The sequence below is a fragment of the Diadema antillarum genome, unplaced genomic scaffold (assembly GCF_040938485.1).
Source record: "Diadema antillarum isolate AM-2024a unplaced genomic scaffold, OU_Dant_1.0 seq00000203_RagTag, whole genome shotgun sequence".
NCBI lineage: Eukaryota > Metazoa > Echinodermata > Echinoidea > Diadematoida > Diadematidae > Diadema > Diadema antillarum.
The window spans coordinates 2,308,387-2,330,336 of NW_027271262.1; the positions used below are offsets into that span (position 1 = coordinate 2,308,387).

At 39.4% G+C, this 21,950-nt stretch overlaps 1 protein-coding gene across 1 annotated transcript; it reads right to left on the reverse strand.

The window, feature by feature from the left end:
* Nucleotides 1–1,262: 1,262 nt before the first annotated feature.
* LOC139728858 (uncharacterized) lies at nt 1,263–11,505 on the reverse strand. The gene is made up of 9 exons (XM_071639798.1): nt 11,295–11,505; nt 9,685–9,959; nt 9,233–9,296; nt 7,905–8,177; nt 7,189–7,310; nt 6,586–6,730; nt 5,789–6,070; nt 4,634–4,891; nt 1,263–1,675 (listed from the first exon to the last, which is right to left on the reverse strand). The coding sequence occupies exons 1-9, from the start codon at nt 11,503–11,505 to the stop codon at nt 1,263–1,265; spliced, it is 2,043 nt and encodes a 680-aa protein (XP_071495899.1).
* Nucleotides 11,506–21,950: the final 10,445 nt, after the last annotated feature.

The window sequence follows — 21,950 nt, forward strand, 5'->3', positions numbered from 1 at the left end:
GAGGCAATACATACAATGTCCATACCTGTTACATCATTATGGAATATGTTATGTGCAATAATAGTCAAGTACATTTAAAGTCATTGGTGAATAGCTGTTTATGATTATAGCACACAAGAAAATTAAATTTGGAAATTGGCAACGATTTGGCAAAGCACGTTTGAACAAACATTCGGATACACTTTACATTGTTACAAATTTATAAAACTTCACGATACGTAGAAGGCTTTATGTTCTTTTGAAGAATAAACAAAGTGCACATGTAACGTTCGACACACTTCGAGTACTAAACACATGCAGAAGAATAACACGTATTTCCTAATACAAAATACATGATGGAAACTCTGCTTTGTTTTGTTTTGTTTTTCTTAAAGAACCTGTCGGGCCAGACGGTTAAATCCGTTAGAGCAGAGTATATAATTCAAAACTGAATATCCTTCCAAGTTCCTTGGCAGGCCAAAGTTTCTCTGTTTCTTTCTGCTATCAATTCTTGCTGAAATGTGACTTCGACAGGACAATTCAGGCTGAATGACAGAGAACTAATGATTGAGTCAAAGTACGTTCGGGTTTGACAGAAGAGAACAACATTTGTTCAAACAAAAATGTCTTCGACCTCTGATCAAGTTCCTTACTCACACACGAACATACAAATTCACACAAAAGACGCCACAACAAACACTTGCCATGTCGACATTGTTGACAGTAAGCACTTCCGCGTTTAACAGATTCGTTATTCTAACTACGCTGTATAATACTGTATAATCATAACGAACATAGGAATACTCCTCCTCAACCCTTTCAAAACTTGTGACTTGAAGGCAGCTAAATATTCTTCACCCATAAAATCTCGGCAATATCTTTGTACAGTGAAAATGATTACATGACAGGGCCTGAATTAATAGGTCTTTACTGCCCGGAAAAGAGTGTGAAGATAGTTTTCATAACAATAGTCTTCAACGCTCTCTCACACATGCGTATAGGATAAGCGCGCTCACACACACGCACTATTTTCTTTAATGATAAAACATACTCACACACACACACACACACACACACACACACACAAACAGATATACCTTCTCTTTCACCCTCTCCCTCTCCCTCTCTCTCTCTCTCTCTCTCTCTCTCGTCTTTCCTTTTTCTCTCTCTCTCTTTTACATCGCATCACTACAAATATTTCGGGCAAATCACTTTTCTTTTTTGTTCCAAGGATCACAATACATGTAATTATTCTCAAATTAAATTGAAGTTCAGGGAAAGTTTCACTCCGTTTCCTCTTCTCCTTCCTCCTCCTCCTCTACCCCCTCGCCATCATCTTCCCCGATGCCGTCGATCCCGCCGTAGGGTCCCTGGTCGAGGCGTAATGTGGTCCTGTAATACTGCGACCGCGAGACATCTAGTAGCGTCAGTGCGGCCCTCTCGAAACCGCAGGCGATAAGGCGATTGCACAGGGCTCCGGCCGAGGCGATGATCTTGCGATTGCGGCAGAGCACCAGGGCCCGAGAGAGCTGTTCCTGGGGGTCCCGCAGCTCTCGCTTGATCTGCGCCACGGTGCGGTCATCGAGCCCCTGGACGAGTTGGGAAGGGATGTTCTGAACCACCGACGGCCACTCGTGCGCCCGGCTGATGTGAACCCATGAACCGACGTACCGTAGACAAAATTCACTCATCGCACCTTGGGAAAAAATGATTGCACAATTTTTACTTTCAGTACAGTATTCAGCTCAACAAGGAAAACCTATACCAGACTTGAAAAGTGACATTTGCTTAAACGCTGCTAATCCAAGCACAAGACCAGTATCATTTCAATTTTATATCATGAAATCCATAACCATTTGAAAATGATACAAGCTATCTAAAAGAACATCCAGAGTTCACTTAAAATAGTTATTTTTATCATGAGACTCTAACGTTTTTTCATATGGGCATGAAATATCACACATTTAACATTTTCTATAAAGTTGATTGTTTTTCTTTTTGGTTTGGTTTTTCAATGTGGTTAAGATGTGGACGGGGTATTGCGTTCTTATAGTAAAAAATACATAATCCAAGGCACAGAATCGAGTCCTCGAAATAAAATCGTGAGAATTCTGGCCTTTTCTTAATCCAATACGGATATGCTTAACAGCCACATGATACGACTGCCATTTCGAGGCCAATTTAAAGATTATGGTTCCATGTAAGCTGCCTACATGGCTTCCGTATCATTTCTCCGGTTTTAGATTCTAAAACCTTGCGGACCTGTTTGGATTGTTATTACATTCCACACTCTGTTCACGTTGACCTTCATTCTTTCGAGTAAAATCAGAACAACAAAGTCATAAAACTTTTACAGTAAACAACAAACACAATGATAATTAAAACAGATGAGATAATGGCCTCTATAAAAGTCTCGTATATGCTGTACTGACCCAGAGGCAGTCCTTACAGATTTAACACGGGGGGGGGGGGGGGGGGGGGGTGGTAACTCGAGTCTTAAAATGCAAGCAATCACGGAAAACTTCCTCTGCAACTCTGCGCATCACCATCCCTGCAACCCACAAACTGACAGTCCTTGTCAAAACCCTGCGAGCCGGCTTTGGGTGGCCTACAATCATAAGCGTCCGTCAAAACTATTAAAGTGTAGATTTGCTGAACGGTTTTACTGATATTTCAGAGGTATAAAAGTACTCTAGCCAAGTTAAGTCAGCATTATTCCTGCCAATGCCATATATGGTGGGACGAGACATGTGATTACAGGCTGCTATAGGGCATCATTCTCCTCTGCGCTTTGTAAGTTCTCAGAGAATTTGCGGATTTGGTCAGCTAAGACGGCTTATCTGGAGCACTGCTTCGTGACGGGTTTTAACAATTCACCTATTCATTCAAATTGAATTGATGACATGTTTCTAAGGTAGAAGGATGCTCTCTACATGTAAATGGACCTGTTACTGTATACACTTCTGTCATTACCTTCCACACATACATTTCATATCCAAACCACCCTCATTTAAGGAGAAAAGTGTTATGTGCTTGAAATGGTCATTGTTGAAACGTAAATTCATAGATAAGAAAAGTAACGATATGATATGAACATAATAAGAAAACTTATTATGCAGAACAATCCTGCGGTTTGAAGAAATGGACGCTAAGTCATCTAAAGGATGATTATCATTATAATGACACATCCTCGTTATAACAAGCCTTTTTGGACCATAGAAGTAAATTTACAAACGAAAAAAAAAGTAGATAAGGGAAAAGAAGGGTCAAGCAGGATTAAAGTGCCTTATTATGAATTATGGGATAATAGCCTCACATTACTAGAATTTTAGTGCTTCTACCAAAAAGGCACTTCTTATGTGTATATCACCTGTTTGCTTCCCACTAGATAACTTTGCATTACAGAATTCATGTGTGACACAACAGGTACAAGTTTGTACTCTAGTTATAACAACACTGCAGTTTGCAGATGTATTTTACAAATACGACGATATGTGTATATAAACATATCATCGCTCACGCGCATAGAATTCTATCAACATTATTCCCATACAATATGCAGTGTACTTTTTTTCCTTCAAGCAACTAACTTGTTGGCGATATCATTGCAGAGGAACACACCAAGTGTTACATGTTGACATTTTTCCAACACAATGTACTGGTACTTTGCATTACCTGGTTATGAATAAGAATTCAATGTACAAACTCTTCGAAAACGTACATATCCCTTTTGGAAATTCGGCACGTTTCTGCATTTCTCAACCAGTCCAATAAAGGGTCATAGAGCTACTCAGTTTTTCGCTTGCACTGGGCAATGGTGATGCCCCGACGGCGGATGAAATACGAGGTCCCCACATAAAAGTATAGATGTTACGGAGTCCGCCCTCTAGCTGAATTAGCATTGTAACCTTTTCGTGTAAAATCGATACGAAGTGACGAACACGGAAAGAATACAAAAGTGATGATGTTTTGTTATCTTTTGTTCAAGCCTAGGTAGGAACGTTGGAACCAGGTGCGAGCATGGTTAGCAACAATAGTTTTTACAGATATTCGAGCCAGGTGAGGCTGTTTTGAACCAGTTTCCATGGAGATAAATGGCTGTGGCACCACACTTTGGTACTCTGTGTACAGTTGCTGACTGCTTCAAGGGGGTGGGGTGGGTTTGTAACTGCTACTGGTGGGAAGGGGTCAACAACCCAAAAGTCCTGGAGTTGTGTTTTTTTTTTCAATTCTCTACGAGTTTGCTTGTCGCTGTTTTTTTTCTTTTCATCAGAAGCGATACTGTTGCCAAAGGTCCATCATTAGTCCGGTTTTGATATACACGAATTGGAAGAGATTAATAGTATCCACACGCGCAGACACACTTTTGATATACGTGTAAAAGCGAATTAAGAGATATTGCATTAGGGCTTAAACACAATATCATTTGCCTCCTCTTTGAAGGGAACTCTGTAGTAATTCATGATGCCTACAAATAAATAGATATGCAATGATACAGATAAATGTAGAAGGAAAGTATTGCGATCCTATAGAGATGTTTGAATGTGGCTACTTTCAAAAGACCACTAAACATTATAGTACAGTCCTACTAACATAACGTACAGTATCATCATTTCATTCTTGTGTTTAGAAAGAGTATTTTGTTGTTTCTTACCTTTCGAGATGTCCACAGATCCCAGCCGGTCGATGACGTCAACCGTTGAGCCAAGCTCGGCCTTGTCCAGCGCGCTGATGAGTTCCGTGTGTGAGGCGTACTTCCCTCGCGTCTCCTTCCAGCGAGTCAGCAGACGATAGCCGAGCAGGGCCGCTTCCTTTCCCGCCGGAATGTGCATGGGTGCCGTGTCGACGTGGAGTTCGTCCGCCAGTGCCTGCATGCTGTCCGTTGGTATCAACGTCGATACGAATCGGAGACCTGGTGGGTTAACAGAACAGGGGAAAGTCAAAACGAGGACTACGGATTACGAATCTTCTCACTTCTTCTTTATTTTTGTACTTTATCGATATTGCCATTTTATGGTTTGAAACTTGAAAGAATATATATTTTGCGACCTTTTATTCAATATCTTAGGCATCCAGACAACCATGCATGGACCCATTCTGATTTTGAGGAACGCGCTTGATAAAAAAAAAATACTAGCTTATTGATGAATGCTCTGTGAGATAATCACTATGTAAATGCAGTTGTCAGCGCTTCACATGGTCTCATTAGAGAAGTGTAAATCTTGTTCCCACCATCCTGGTCTTGAATGTTTTTGTAAACCCCCTCAACACATTGTCCCGCAGAGTTTTCATTTTTGTTTCGTTTTTCTGTGTGTTTGTTTTGTTTTGTTTTTTGGTTTGTTTGTGTTTTTTGTTTGTTTGTTTTTTAAGAAAAAGCTGAGTCTAAGCAAGCCTTACTGAATCTGTTCCGTAGCTTTTTGACTGGTGGCCAACCAAAACCTAAATCGACCATTATTATATTTAAACGTGATGCATGTAACAATTACTGTATCTTTCATTCAGTTATGTGTTCAGTTCCTTCTAAAATATCGGTTGTAATGCTGATGTCACCATCACATACTACTCGAATGCAAACCCCACCATTACTGAGCGTGACCTTGATCATGAAATGGTATCCGCGTGTGTGTACATATATATACGATAAGATGAAAACAGAGACAGAGACAGTACACAAATTAATAATGAGCGAACACTATACCGCGTAGATTCATACTGCAAGAATCTCTTTATATGCGCTCGCGTATATGAGTGCGCAATGTTGAAGACGTTGTCCAGAATGAAATTTCAAAGGGAGGAGGTTGGGACTCACGTTTGTCGTTGATGAGGTGTTCGTCGAGGATGGCTGGATTCTGGCCGAACCCGATGTCCTCCATGTGGGCCATGAGGTTTTCGTACGACGACCGCGAGTCCTCGTCGCCGCCTTTTTCCTTCCACTTGACCAGGGCATTGAGCAAGAAGAGCCGCTTGTTGAAGTCCAGGCCGTAGCCCCGCGTGATCTCGGTCAGTTCGTCGTCGGTCAGGCCAAACCGCTTTACCAGTGTTACGATCTTCTCGCGACTTATGTCCTTTGTCACCGTGCGCAGCACCACGACTATAAGGGACGAATATGGATGCAAACTGAGTCGTTTTCACAATATGATTATCGTCTCATATTCCCCTACACTGCGACACCTAGTAGTAATGGTTATAGCATTCCTTTTGAACAACTTGATGTTGTCGGAGTTATTATCGCTGTTTGTTCTTACGGGTTGGACATATTTCTGTACAGCCCGGTATGTAATTTCATATCAACACTGTATATTCGGATGAATATCTATAACAAAAAGATACGACATTTTGTCTTCTTCCTTTCCACTAACTACTGTGTAGTCTTGGTGGTCATTTCAGCTAATTATTGACCATTGAAAGCATGGTAAATCATGTTGCGAATTAATACCAATCATGTTTCTGCGTATTTCAGCATTCCTGTCCAGTCAAGCCTTGTTAAAGTGTCTCAAAGAATGTTTATCCAGGGAGGTGAGACAAAATTTCCTCTCACCTTCCTGGATTATCTCAGTATTTCACACAATAAAATTATTGAGAAGTGACAAAGAATGGAATTCTCACCATCTCTGACATCAACTGACGTCATATCAGTGATTTGCTCAGCGACCTGTGGAAGATTAATATAGCGCAGCGCCCTCAGGAGAAGAGAATGGTTAGCCCTCCCTCTCAGCTTCTGATGTGTGTCTTCCCGCCACCGCCAGACGATCTGATTGAATAATGAAATCAGTCAGTGATTAATTCATATAAACTAAATGTCGTTGCACTTTCATATATATCTCTCACTCTCCTACTGTCTAAACAGTGTCAGTTTTAATGCACAACTTTAATTCCTCATCATAAAACTACACTTCACGTTGAATGACTCCTGAATACTAGTATAGGGGAAAAAAGATACAAACAACAAGTGTTATAATGTGATGGTACAAGTAATTAGGGTATATATCATGATTTGTTTGACATGGTCTCCAAGAAAACATTGTGAGTGTGTTAGCATATAAGAAAGCACGTTACCGGTACATGTACCTTTATGTTCCCTTGTCCGAAGGACAAGAGCTTCAACTAAATTCAGTTGAATATAGAATACCATGTATATTTTCTCTTTTTTCCAAGTAATACCCGGGAAGGGATTTAAAAAAAGAGCATCAAGAACGAAACCTTACTGACCTGGTATTTGAACTCTGCCATTTCAAGATGGAAGCACTGCTTGACCTCATCCAGGTTGACGCCTAGAGCATCGGCTAAGGGTTGGCTGTCTGCGGGTAAATGCTTGGCAACCCTTCGTAGACCTTCAAGTGTTAAGGCGAACAAACGGTATAACAGTATATAATCAATAATCTTAATTACAGATAGGACTACATTCTGATAGGAGTTTACTCCTTTGTAACGTCATTTATAGTCAACAATGTACAGTAATACAAGGAAAATTCCACATAATATATTTTCACTTTTCTACCATCATGGAAGAGCAATTGACTTAGCTTTTGCAGAAAGTACGGGAAGTAATGATTATTTCCCTAAACTTATGTCAGAAAAAATTCAAAGGAATGTGTAGTTCTACATTTCATTGAATAAAAATATGAAATATTGTTGAATTATCGTAATATTTTCTTAACATCGTTGTACGTACGTGACGACCCGAATTGTAATACTTAGTCTTCTTATCCAGCGATGGCTGCGCCGAAAATTTAGCAATGCAAAGCTTTTCAACGGATCGTCCGATTTCCCTCAAACTTCGCTGCTCTACTAATATTGCTGCACTCACTCAATCCTCATGTATATTTGTTTTATTTTTCTCTCTTTCTTATTTTCTATCCTTCTTTCTCTATTTGCTCGTTCGTTTCTATTTCTCTTACTGATATATTAATTCGGCTTAAACTTACGATTCTCTGTCAGGAGGTTTCGATCCAACGTGTGTGCGGCAGATTTCATCTTGACCGCGTGGAAAGCTTCTATAAGCGACCGAAAGGTGGCGCTGTCACTTTTCTCGTTCTTCCACTTGTCGAGCACGCCGTAGCGCTGCTCATCGAAGTCGCGGTGGTGCGGCAGCATGCCGAGGTTGAGCACCTCCACTTCGCTCAGACCAAAGAGGTGCATGCACAGCGGCATCAAGAAGTCCTTTGGGATGTCTTTGGAGATGGTGCGCAGAACAACATCTTTTAGGGGGATTAGAGAGTAATAGAAAAGAAGATTCTCTTGGTTATAGTATTCCGAAGCAATTCAACGATGACATCAACGGATAACTAATTTTACATTATTTTATTGCCAGGTAGAAAATCGTATATATCTACACGGTTACTTCAACTAACACGAGCATGGAAATGCCAATGTGTGATCGACTACAACTGGCAACTACGTTTTAGCTCATTCGGGGTAACGTGTTTTAAATCTTTAAGATGGTTTCAATATTATTAAAGGTAACTTGTCATTGACTTAGAATACGAAAAGAATAGCCGAAATATGCGTCGCATATCTCTAGAAGATAACAAAATACAGTGTAGCTGTCGTGGTAGTCGCTGTCGCTGTCAGATGTATCATGAGATGAGAATAATGCGTATATTGCTATGAAATTTTGGAAAAGCAAGATGAAGCTTTGTGCGCGGCGAAAGCCTTACTGTAATAGACTTGATACACTTGCAAACATGAGAGCATTGATTCTACACAATTCGAAGAAAAAAAAAATCAGTCTTATAAATATTTACTAGAATTTTACGAGGCACGGCCCCAGTTTTAAAAAATTTCACGCTCATTCGAGTCCTGCTTTGATTATGATATGCAAGTGTTTATTTAGGTTGCATACAGTATTATAAAAGGCCTCTCAATCGCTACACTTCTAACTGATCCTGTAATGTATTCTTCTTAGGTTGACAACTTTGGATACCTTTTTTATGTATCTTGAGAAAATTTCATGACTTCGTCTATACAATCTTTCTCAAGTTTATAATAAATTAATTTTAAGTTAGCTTTAGATTTGCCATTTCTATGAGGACAAAATAAAAATGATAATCAGCCACAAAATAACCCCAAGACTTATTTGCTTTAATGTGCTTAGACAAAGTAAGCAGGTGTTAAAGTAAAACTGAAAGCTTTATGAAAAATTGTCCTTCGAGCCTTCAAACGGTAAGGTAGACAAACTTTGTGTCCGGAAGGAGAACTGCTATTCAGCGGATTCGTTTTGGGTTTTTTTTTCCCTCAGATGATGATGATATACCTTTGGTAAGGTCTTCGTCGCTGTACTCCTCTTGAACGTCAGGTGGCGCTGGTACTTCTTGATCCTGGTGCAAATCACGAGAAAGAAAGTCAAGAGAGGTTTAGTTCAAAGAGTGCGAAATCTTTATATTCTTAGCTTGCGGACATGAAGGTAAACTCAGAGTACACGTGGAGATGTATTGCCCATATATATCTTATCTGCACAATGTCGTTTCCGGTTTATTAATGTATTGTCACTACTGGAAAGACCATCGTTCGATAGTTAGATGTCGAAATCACTTCAAGCAATGTCAGCGACCACCATCACGACAGATTATTAGTAGACATTGCCATCGTGAGAAAATCTGTAGAAACATGCGTGGCTTGATTTAGAAATGTTAAAAGGTGAGGGGACATAATTATATATCTATATATTACTGGGAAGCATTCAAAGAGGTTGCCGAACTTTCTAACCTTGAATAGTACGAGCTTGCTGGAGGAGGCAATGTTGCCCAGAACGCTTTCCAAGTTGTTGAGTGTGTACTGTCTGCCGTTGCCTTTATTTGTCGTACCGGCATTCAGCGTGACGCGGTGGAGAAGGGCCTTTCCAGCATACTCCGGCTGGTAACGCCCTCTGTAGACGCCCGTTATAAAGAAGTCTTTCCGGTTGGGTCGGTTGCGAATGTACTTGACAAGGAATCGATCCTTCCGATAGCTGTTGTCGGTGAACGTGTTGACTTTAATGTCGCCTAGAAGTTGAAGACAATGGTACAATGACAATTTGTATTGATTACAGTTAGACACATTTCAACATCGTATACGTTGATTGATTGTTACATACTACAGTGAATGGAAAAACTCCTTTTGTTGGTTTGTCTGTTTACTAACCCCCTTTTTTTGTTTTACTTTGCTGAACCCCCCCCCCCCCTCCCTTCTTTCTGGTGGAGGGAAGGGGGTATAATATTTATGACTTATTATCAAATGAAATTGTCACCGCCGTAATGTAACAAAACAGATGGACATGATTGTGAACAACTTATTGGTATCTTGCTTTCGGCAGTATCTCAGGCTTTACATTGGTAGGGGATTTAAATGACATTTGAAAGGAAGGCATTGAGAATATCACCGATATGCTGCTAATATTTACAGCCATTTGCTCCCCTATACAGCAAATGTTAAGTGCCAACTTGATTTTATAAAAGAGATGAGGTGCTACTCTACACTAACACCGTGCAGAAACTTCAAGGCATCATTTACCAATTGCAGTTAATAGCCCGGCTTTAGTACTTCAAAATAGTTCTAAAATGTGAGCTAGGGATAAAAACGACCAATGTAAAATGTTAATCAGTATAATCAATGTTAAATATTGTTGAATACATGTATACAAAGTGTGAACAATAGTTATGATAAAATTGTTTCTAGAATAAACCGTCTATACAGTTATGGTGTATTGAGAAAAATAGTGATATCTCCTTATATTTCAGGCTTTGTTGCAAAGTTTTTGTATGGTACGATGTTTGTGATAAATTGACCGAAACATATTATGCATCAAACGTGATAACACGAGCATTAGTTATTTTTAATCACTCCTCCAAATTGTATAAACATGCAGAATTAGAGGCAGGTATAACCGTTATCCCTGCCTTATACGAAGAGTCATAACCTTCGAACTAACAAAATCTCTTATGTTGATGATCCATCTGTTCTAATATAGAAACCTGTAACTCTTTTATGATTGAGGTTATGCAACTGCGTCCACATCTCGCTTGCGACTCAGTGCAAAGACTAAAATATTCTTCCATTTATGCATAGATACTTGTAACACGTGAAGACAAACTAACAGAAATAAAATACAAGAAAAAGTAATTCATTACACTTCCCTCCTAGATACCATTCTTCAAATTGGACACTCTCTTTTGCTCCGACATTTCTCGTCGTCAAAGTTCCTGCTTTCATCTAGATTCTCATCTTCCTCCATATCCATCAGCTTCGTGTTCACATCAGTTCTTCCAACACTTTACCGTTGCTATGGCTATAGTATAGTCTTACTATGACGTGCAAACCTTGAGAGACGTCACACTTACCGACTAGCCTGAGGTAGAACGCCTCCCCGGTAAGCGCCCTGAACGGTGAACTCCTCATCGACTCGCACAGCGAGTAACCTTTCTCCTTCATCTGCTCGCATATTTTGTCGAAGTCATCACCGTCCTTGACGAGATGGGCCACGATCTCGGTCGGGTCGTCATCGCGCTGGTGGACGGCGAAGCGAATAAGATCCCGCTTGGCGTGCGGCATCGTTCAGGCTTCCTGCGTGCAAGGAGAGGTGGGCGAGAGGTTTCTTCGAGATGAATCAAGATCTGCAACCCTTCTAGTAGATGAAGTGCCTGGAAGTTAGAACGTAGCCATGAATGTATTTAGTAGCGTTGTATCGTAGTCATATTAGTTGCCTTATAAGAACAGATTTGTTTGTGAATATTCTTGTACACTAATCACCTTGGTAACGACATAATTGTACGATATGGGAATTGAGAATCATAAGAGATGGTAAGCGCATGACTCTAAACCTGTGTAAAATTAGTGGGAAAGATAAGAGAGGTATAAAGTACCAAGCTAATAAGGGGAATGGGAGTTCCTAGCAAATAATTAGATTATGAGCAAAAAGACGAGGAGATTGAGCCATTTGAATAAGTCTCAAACTACAATAATTAAAGCATAACACGACTGCGAAAGTTAGTAGGTCAATGTTTCATGTCAATATACACATCTGAGATGATTAAGTATCTGAAGGGGACAAAAGACAGATGGCAGAATTCCTTCAAAATCCGATGGGAAAAGAATTAAGGATTGGCGGGTAAACGGTTATATTATAGGCCCTAGATACTCCAGCAAATAATTATCCAGTCCAATGCCCCCTCCCCCTCCCCCTCCCCCTCCCCCATTTGCAGCAACTAGCAGAAACCCTTTCAGTGTTACCAATTGTTGTATTTGCTAGGATAAGATGCCTAAAGCAACTTGTTGAGTTTCTCTGTTTGGGGGGACTAAAAATACTCGAACAAACTACAAAGACATTAGGTAAACACAGAGCACAATAGAAGATGAGTGTTTACACTCTTCCTGGTTTGAATAGAGACATCGGGGTGCCTCCAGAATACTGAAGGTAATGAAACCAGTGGGCTTCGGTAGGAGGAATGCATTTTGTATGAACAGATGAGTGTGTGCATGCGCAGTTGGAGTTGGGTTTTGGGGAACTTCGGGGTGTGCTTGATAAAGTTAGAAAATATTGTCTATTGGAGACGTCATCCAATTAACATTTAACGAAAGGCATGCTACCGCAATTGATACAAGTTACAACATCAGCACCTATGAAGTTATAAGGTTTGTGTATATGAATACGAAGGAGTCTGTACAATATAGAGATGATAAGTTCATCAAGTTTGTCGAGCTTGTCGTAAAATCTACAGATAATGAAGGAATTGGAGTTATTATTACTGTCTATAATGTGTTATGGATACAACCGCCATTAACGTTGATAAGTTCATCGTCATCGTCAAAGAAGTGCAGAGGAGATGAGTGTAGCTTATTTTGAATAGAAATTTGACAACTTATTTACTTTTTTTAGTGTGATATTTTCCTTTGCATTCTGAACTGCGTGGTGGACAACTTCCACCTCATCTTCACAGTGTATGATAGAATGTTTACCGGTACACATTTTGTGGTAATGTCTAAGCGTTAACTTCAAGCTAAAATTCGACGGTATAGGCCACAAAGACATGTTGAGTACCGCCAAACGCCAGAAGGGGCATAATATCATATCTATGTTTTAGGGCCGAGTTGATATAGTGCCAAAATGATGTAATGTTGATGTATTGCCCGTGTACAATATTATGTGCATCCAGTAAAGTTCGACCATTTTATTTGAAGCTACTACATCCGTGATAGAAGGAAAACATAGGTTATTTCAACAAACGTCAGAAGAGTCAGGTCAATGTATCCTGCTATGCGGGCTGCTTGACAAATTTCTCCCGATTCGTTCAGAAAATAGTCAATCTCACAAGAAAAGCTTCTGATGAGTAGATCTGTTTGGAAAACTTTTGTCATAGAAGCAATCGACAGAAAGTTTGGTTGGATCAAGTTCATCCATGTAGTCTACTGAATACACTAGGATTAACAAAGTTTTCACGAAGTCCCTGTTCAGAGTAGCTTATGAACATGAACATGAACTGTAAAATCCGATGTTTCTAAAGACGAGTGTACATGACTGTATACACCCAATGATTATCGAGTAAACATAGGAGGTGCATGTAAACCAACATATATCACACGAACATGAAAATGTTTGCCCAGTGAAAACAAATCACAAGAAGCAGAATATACTGACATATCAGTTTGAAAGCAAAATTACATCTTACCTGACAGATTTAGAGGAGAAGCCGACAAACTGCTCAAATTCAGGTTAAAAATCCCCGATGATGACGCGTACTTTGTGGAGGACAGTATAAACTTTGAGTGGGGCCGCCACAGGATTACAACTCATATGAATGGAAGTGGTACAGAACGCGTGTGTAGACACAGCAAGCAGACGTTACCCCTTGTGGCGGCAGCCCGCTGCTATAGTTACGGTCGCGACCCTCAGACAAACGGGGATCCCTCTTTAGTTCCTCACCACCACCCCCCCCCCCCCCCCCATTTCCTTGGTCTTGCCCCCCTGTAGTCACGCTTCATTTATTTGTCTCACTGGGATAACTACACTCCACGAGAGATATCAATGAGAAAGTTTACGTCTTTATTTTCTTTTTCTGTTCCGAGGATAACGGGTGATTCTTATTGTTGAAACTTACCGAGGCGAGCTATCACGTTCTCTGTGTTCGCAAACTGTTATTGTTGCCAACTAGTTCAGACCACTTGGAAACACCGTAAGCTGGATGTCTGCGGTTCTTACAAGAAGAAAGCGCGCTGAAAAACCTATATTGGTGTTGGAGAAGACAAGGAAGGAGTAAGAAAAGGCAATTTCACAATCGATGGACAAATCGCACGAAAAGATGTGACTCGTTTGCATACGCATTAAATGATTATTTTTTCTGTCTCTGATACATGTAATTTTAGTGACACATCGAAAGCTAGCAGCAACATAGCATGCAGCCAAACGCAGCATTTAACAACCCTCTATGGGTCATGGTGATACCCAGATAAGCAGGTATTCTACATATCATTAAATGATATGTATATAAGGTGATTAAGTATCTCTCCAAGATAATTTGTATTGTACAAAAGATTTATTTTTTGTCCACTACACTTTTCTTTTTGGTCTAATATCTACAGTCTTTCCGAGAGTATAATTCCTAATGTCGATATTGCATCTACATCAATTGAAATACTCTACGTGGGAGAAACGAAGAGGTTTATAGTAAAACGAGCTAATTCCATTCTTGCCAAATTAAGATATTTGTGATTAACGCTGCTAAAAAAAGAGGAAATACTGGATATTTTAAATCATAACTTCTAGAATATTCCTTGTTATGTCACAAGTGAGGTATTACGGGAAAGGTTTAATTTTGCTGTATTTGATGATGGACTTACTTTGAAATGTTTAAAAATGACGCTTAACTCATTCTGCAATAAAACTCTTCAAAAGCTAATACGGGGAATAAAGTCAGTGTGTGCTATTTAACTACAGTAAAACGTATTTCATGGGGGTGAATGAAAAGCAAAAGCCGACGGCCAAGGGAAATGAAAGCGTTGTAATCATCATGATATTACACGACCTAGTTTACACTGTACTCGTTATGATGGGTGAAAAATAATATAGTAGTATGTGCTCGGATTTTCAGTTTCAGTGAGTCGTTTAAGGCTATTTCAATTATCAATAGCAATTAAGCTACGAAAATACTGTAAAATAAACAGAATAATATATGTATTTCAATTATTTTATTTGGTATCCATGTAAATCAACCTGTTTAACTAAAAAAAAAGCCTTTTAATTCATTTTTCTTTCCTTTTCCCCCCTGTTTTTGGTTGGGGGATAAGTCTTCTCCCACCCACTCTTGAGACTTCATGTATCACTATACAGGAGATTGGAATTTGCTGAAACTTTCCACTTGTTTTTCGTAATGTACTCCGAATCAAACATACAGTCTCTTCTAAATTCGAGTGCTTGCATTAATTCGCAACCATCATACCTGTATAGATTAAAAAATGCTCACATATCGTAGACACAGCTACCTGTAATTAAATGTTATCAAGCTACCATTCATCACTATGTTATACATCTATATTTCTCTATGTGATTATGATACCTCAAAGTGAGAAGGCCCACACAGATTTTGAATCCTGGTGAAGGGAAGGGGGGGGGGGGGGGGAGGAGGGGAGGGGAGGGCTGTTGATAGGAAAGTGTCGCCGCTTTCATCCAAATCCGTTCATGACTTTTTCAGTTATTTTGCAAACCAACCACCCAATGCCGGCAAAAACATGACCTCCCTGGCGGAGGTAATGACTTGATCAGCGATATTGTGGTGATAATTACTGATGTTGATGTAACAGACAGCATGCTAATCAGACGTTCCCTTCTTTCGAATTCCCTTCTCCCTAGCTATAGTCACTCCTATTCTTTCTCCTCTCATGAATACTACGCGCACCTGACTACAATTGTGTTGTCATCATTTTGAGCAGGGAGGTGGCACCTCCCTCTTTTGAGCGACGCAGCTACATCCCTCGGGTGGAGAAGGAGCTCCCCATCGATCAAGCTTGCACAGCTCAGGGCAAAGAAACAAGCCCACTACCGCTGATTATCTGATCGCAGGAAACACAGGTTCGCGGCATAAAATTTCTAATCCATCGCACACACTGCCATGGCAGTCATATGATTTTGTTGTTGTTTTAAAGGACGATTCTACACCACATTCAAGTTGGCTGTAATGGATACAGAAACATCCAAGCGAACAAGCGGGTAGAGCTTCCATTTACATCAGACGATCATATAGTCAAACCTGCCTTAGCGGCCACCTGTCTATAGCAACCACCTGTCTATAGCGGCCACTGAAAAATCCCCCCGAGAGAAAAGCCCTGTTAAGACGGTGTGTATTTTAGAAGATGGCTGGATAGCCCGTGTACAGCTGCACTAGCTGGTCTTCCGTGAGGTCCAGTTCCATTCTATTGTAGTACTATGTCCCATCCAAGAGACATAGTGTTCCGCCTCTGACTAGAGTGGTACAATGAGTAATGATTACACACAACATTGCTCAGCGAGACTCGGGAATCGAACCCTGGTCATATGGATTGGGAGGCAGACGCGCTACCAACTGAGCCTGGATCACCGCCTTGTCATTGCGACCATGAAAATCACAATTGGGGGTTTAACTTGTGAAATTTAAAAATTCCATGACTTTCTTTGAAGTTAGATAATGTAATGACAAAACTTGTCTGATTTTACTGCAATAGATTTGGCCATGGCATACAATTGCACCGAAGAGATTCACATACCAAAAGAGGCAAAACACAGCAGTTTAGATTGAAAGTTTTGCTTTAATACATTGTACATGTACATATATCAAGTATCATACTCTCAATGCCATATACTGGCATTCATAATCCCCAAAACATCATATACAGTATATGATTGTAAAAATGATTGTAATGACAACGAATATAACATAAAAATAACATCAATAATATTCATAAATACTGCTGCTACTGATTCTCATGTCTACTAATGGCACTAACTTTAGCAATAATAATCACTACATGTATTTAATCACTATACATGTATTAACCGTTGCCACTTATAATCATGTTGCAAAAAAAAAAAATACTGACATTTACCCCATGCATCGACAAAAATAACACTTCCTTGCGAATAATTGTCTCACGTGACTTGAGACAATACTGTAAAACATGATATATTCGCGGCATGAAATTTTCGCGAATTGGAGCCGACAGCCTTTTTCGTGACATGAAATTTTCGCGAATTGCCACTGGCGTTCAATGCATGTAGTGTAGACAAAAACTTTCGCGTGCATTTTAATTTCGCGAATTTTGGTGCTCGCGAAATTCGCAAAATTAAAATGCACGCGAAAATTCCTCGTTTTACAGTATGCTACTATTGTGCCCCTACCATGCAGACAGGAACATGCTGGAACCTTGATTTCAGCCAGGCTTCGTTTTATGGAAAATAATCACCACTGGTTACCGACTCACAGAGTGACAAAACATGTTGGCATACTAAATGCACAATTATCAAAATAAATATGACCAATGCATCAGAGAACAAGCATGATGAATTCTTCCATACAATAAACCTCTGGTAATTACCTCCTGAACCATCATGTAGAGTAGGAATTATCCTTCAGATATTCGTTCCAAAGGTAAGTATGTCTGTTTATGAAAAATAGTAGCATAAATTCTCAAAAAAGAGAAAAAAATGATCACCCTGGAATCATTTACATGTAGTTATCACAGGACAATCATATCAGAGGAATATTATCTCAGGTGTGATTCCACCACATGGATAATCATTCTCTCCAAAAATCACTTAAGAACACAAATCTCCATGATACCCATAGGATTGCTTTATGGACAAAAGCACTCTCATTCAAGCCCATGTCAGTGTTCTAGGGAATCATAATACGATATAGCATTTCATACATGAGGTACAACGCTGACTTGTAACTGACTAGGAAGGCCTATGGTCCTAAAACTCGCACGTCATACTAAAATTAACGACAAATATCATGAGATCCAGGAAATGCCCTCAATCCACATGGATTTTAAGATAGGAATCAGGACAGACGATCATTACATGCACAATACAGATTGAAATAAGTATTCGAAATAATCCTGATGATAAAAACAGCGTTATTATAGAGTTATAGAAATGGTGAGGTCATTTACTACTACTACTACTGATAATAATAAAAGGCTTGTTTAAGAAAAATAGTAACAGTAAATGAAACCAAAAAAAAATCACTTCAACATGAATATCAGCATATGTAATTCATTCTTGCTTTTGCACGTCTGGCAAGTGTACAGCATAGTTTGGTGCTGTGCTAGGTATCATCCTTGCTTTATATTGGTGAAAGTGAAACTACGTTGTAAATTGTAACATGAGAAATACAGCATTGTATTATAATTTCATTCATCATTAAACACACATTCACTGCAACGTGGGGTATTGCTGGACACCTGAAATGTGAAATCAACAAATGATAAACATCAATATTACGTGAGAGAAATTGAAAACCGCATGTTTCGACAAGTACCCAGGTATGTACCCAAAACATTGGATTATGAAATGGACACTCTGAAGATAGCTGGGAAAAAATTACTAAAACTAATGAGGATACTGTTTCTCAATCAGGAGCCAAGGAAAATCCAAATTACACCATCATTTCCAGAGCAGAGTGACAAAAATTGCATTTATGAAGTCTCAACTGAAATTATCGTAGTTGTACCTTACTTTCTACTAGGACTTCCTCACAAATTCTTGCGTAGCGTGGCATCGATCCACTCTTCCATTACCTTTTTTTAAAAAAAATATCATTCTCCTATCCTCAACAGTATTAAAGTTTCAATAAAAATTTCCACATTATCTCCAACAACTTCATAGCTTAGAAGCAAAACAAATGAGGAGAACTGTTAGACTTGCAAGAGATTTTGAATTTCAAAAAGCCACTCATAATCACGTGTAGAGACATGTTGGATAATGCATGGCTCCTAATAATTCAGTCTTGTTAATAGAACAACATAGATATTTCAGTAATCCGGTTACAAGAATTATAGTATACAAAGTCAACATGAATGCATTTTCATCAGATCTAACACAATTGTACGAGAGAGTGTATTTGAGAGAATTCATCTAAAATTATATGTTGCCCAGCACTACACAGCAGTTGACAGGCACTATGCAATAGCATCGTTAACATTGTTATGTAGTCATGATAGCTGATAATGTGGCACCAGTGAGCACAAAGCTCTGCCTGTCTGCGGATTTTGCAGACAGTCTTACCAGAAAATTGAAGAAGCACGAGTTTGAAAATGTTGACATACTGTAAAAGTGGATATTTTCGCGCGACTAATTTTTTGCGCTTGCCCGGGTGAGAAGAGTTTCGCATGTTTTTAATTCCGCGGAATCAAAACATCACGCACAGGAACATATGGCAAGCAAAAATATTCGCGTGCTTTTTTTTTCGCGCGAGTTTCTGGTTGCGCGAAATTTCCACTTTTACAGCATATACTGTACGAGCTGCAATTTTTGCATACAGATATTTTCGCAAATTGCCACATGGAGGACATTTTCGCGTGTTGTTAATTTCGCGGTTGCGAGGGTCTAACTGAACTAAGCTATTCGTGCGTTGTTATTTACGCGTGTTGTTATTTTCACGGTTCAAAGGCGATTCGCCAAATTCGCGAAAATAAAACCACCGCGAAAATTTCAGCTCCTACAGTAACCCCTTCACAACATGCTACTGAAGTCTACACTGACTCGGTCAGAGTTCCTCTATGTTTTACACATACGAGATAATGATCAGCAAGCAACTGTGATATAAACATGTAATGTACAGCAAATCATGTTTTGTGGGTGTGAAAAATTACAGCTAAGTGAAAAGGTAAGGACATCACATGGAATAATACTTCCAGAATCTCAGATGATACCGAGACAGCAGGAAAAGTAAACTTGTTGGTCGTGCTGTCAATGATAATGTCAAAAAGAAACCTTCCTTCAGTGCTAGGTTCATTTACTCTTTGAGAGGCATTACATAACATTATGGTGTGTTTTTTTTTTTATTTGTAATATTATTTTGGAATGCAGTGAAGATTGAGTGGACAATCAGTGCAAATTTGAGCAAGATCTGATGTAACTTTGTCCCAGATCCATGTTCACTTACATCTGCTTTAATGCCTAATGTTGCATAACATATTATGTCATGTGGTATGCAAATACTTGCACAGGGCTAATGTTGATTCCATGGTCTTCCTTCAAACTATGGCAAATTTACAAGAGGAGGAATTTTAATGCCCTTCGATAAACAAATTTCTTTTCTTTGGCCTTTAAAACAAAAGCAAAACGATGTCTGATACTGAAGAGCATGCATATACACACTAGCCAATCCTTCCCCTAGAAGCACATTACAGGTTGTTTAAGCAGACTAGTCATTTTACTATCAGCTGCTTACAAGAGTAGAAAAAGTTAAATATATTTTTAATAAAGGCAAGCAACATGTGCCAAAAGTATGCCTCTTCTCTTTGATTCATACCTCAATTCACAGAATTTGATATGCAAAACGCTGAATCCCCAACATGAAACCAATATGGTTTTTACAACGTTACAATCACGCTGCATTCTCACAAGTCATAAAATTCATGACAATGGCTGATCCATGCGTACAAACAATTGTACAGTACTTGTCTCAAGAAAAAAAAAATCCTCTGTTCTGATGGCAACAGATATCCATTAATGAGTTCCAGATTAATAATAATAATAGTAGCTACTAACACCATCATGTCATATCATAACCATAAAAAACTCAGGCTACCACGCGTCCTACTGTATATCAGGGCTAAACGCTCACTTTTTTCGTAGGTGGCCCATTTGGCTTGTTTGGTCCATTTAGCCCGTCTGGGCCACAAAAGCTTTGCATTTGACATTTTGGTGCCCCCAAAAAGTGACCCAAAACAGAAGGACATATAAAAATTCATTTTGAATTTTAGCTGCCTGATTGGACCATCAAGAGATAGCCCCTTTTTGGAAATTTGGTGGCCTGACATCAATGTTTAGTGGCCCCACACCACTAGATCACCGGGCCACAGCTCAAGTCAAGCCCTGCCTATACCACTGAGAGATAAAGAAAGACAAAACAAACTGCGGTGTTTCAATGAATATCAAACATAGTAACTACATGTATAAGGTTGTAATTTGGGTTTGTAAGGAGACAGGATTGAAACACAAACCCACATTCATACACACATCCCAGTTATACACCAGGAGAAAGTTGGGATCTCCACAGATGAGCTTAAATGTTACCATCCTCAAGCTTCAACCATTATTACCCAAACATGCTTTGTATACACCATGCAATAAAACACTTTCCCAAAGAACATGATAACATACCAAAAAATAAAAAATAAAATAGAAATGATTGAAGGAAAACTACCTCTTCTGGCTCCACTATCACCCCTTCCCCACCCCTAAAAAAAAAAAGAAAAAAGAAGAATACCAAAAGTATCAACCTCTGAGCACAGAATTATCACCATGACTATCACATTGGAACATAGAAAAGATGCCTATACGAAGACATGTCACATAAATACTGATATGGTTATGTCAGCAGTGACATCTGCATGTGTTCTAAATTCCATGGTAGTTTTACAATGTAAACTGTTATGTGTATCGTGCCTCTTATCTCAGCTGCCCATGTAATTAAAAGAATGCTGTATCAAAGCAATTCAGGGGATCACCACTAGATGTGCACACAATGAGATTTTGACTGCAACAGGACAAACAAGCATTACTCCTGTGTACTGCTGCCTGCTTCTCACTTCTTAAAATTCACAAGAGGGGCTACCCTATGGAAATTGCACTTGCTACAAATCATTATCTCGCCACCACCAGCAGAAATACATGTACAGTGTATCTATATGGCCCACTGAGACTGTCCAAGGTTGAGCTTGCTTTTAATCTCTGCGTGTTTCCATACCAGTTTCCTTTTGCTCAACGACATCAAAAATTGGCATCAGCTCAGAGAATATGG

Excerpts from the sequence above, each read along its gene's own strand:
- LOC139728858 (XM_071639798.1), bottom strand. The coding sequence starts at position 11,505 with ATGCCGCACGCCAAGCGGGATCTTATTCGCTTCGCCGTCCACCAGCGC. Across the intron at positions 9,297-9,684 it reads GCAAGCTCGTACTATTCAAG|GATCAAGAAGTACCAGCGCC; the intron begins GTTAGAAAGTTC and ends GATTTGCACCAG. Across the intron at positions 8,178-9,232 it reads CGACGAAGACCTTACCAAAG|ATGTTGTTCTGCGCACCATC; the intron begins GTATATCATCAT and ends TCCCCCTAAAAG.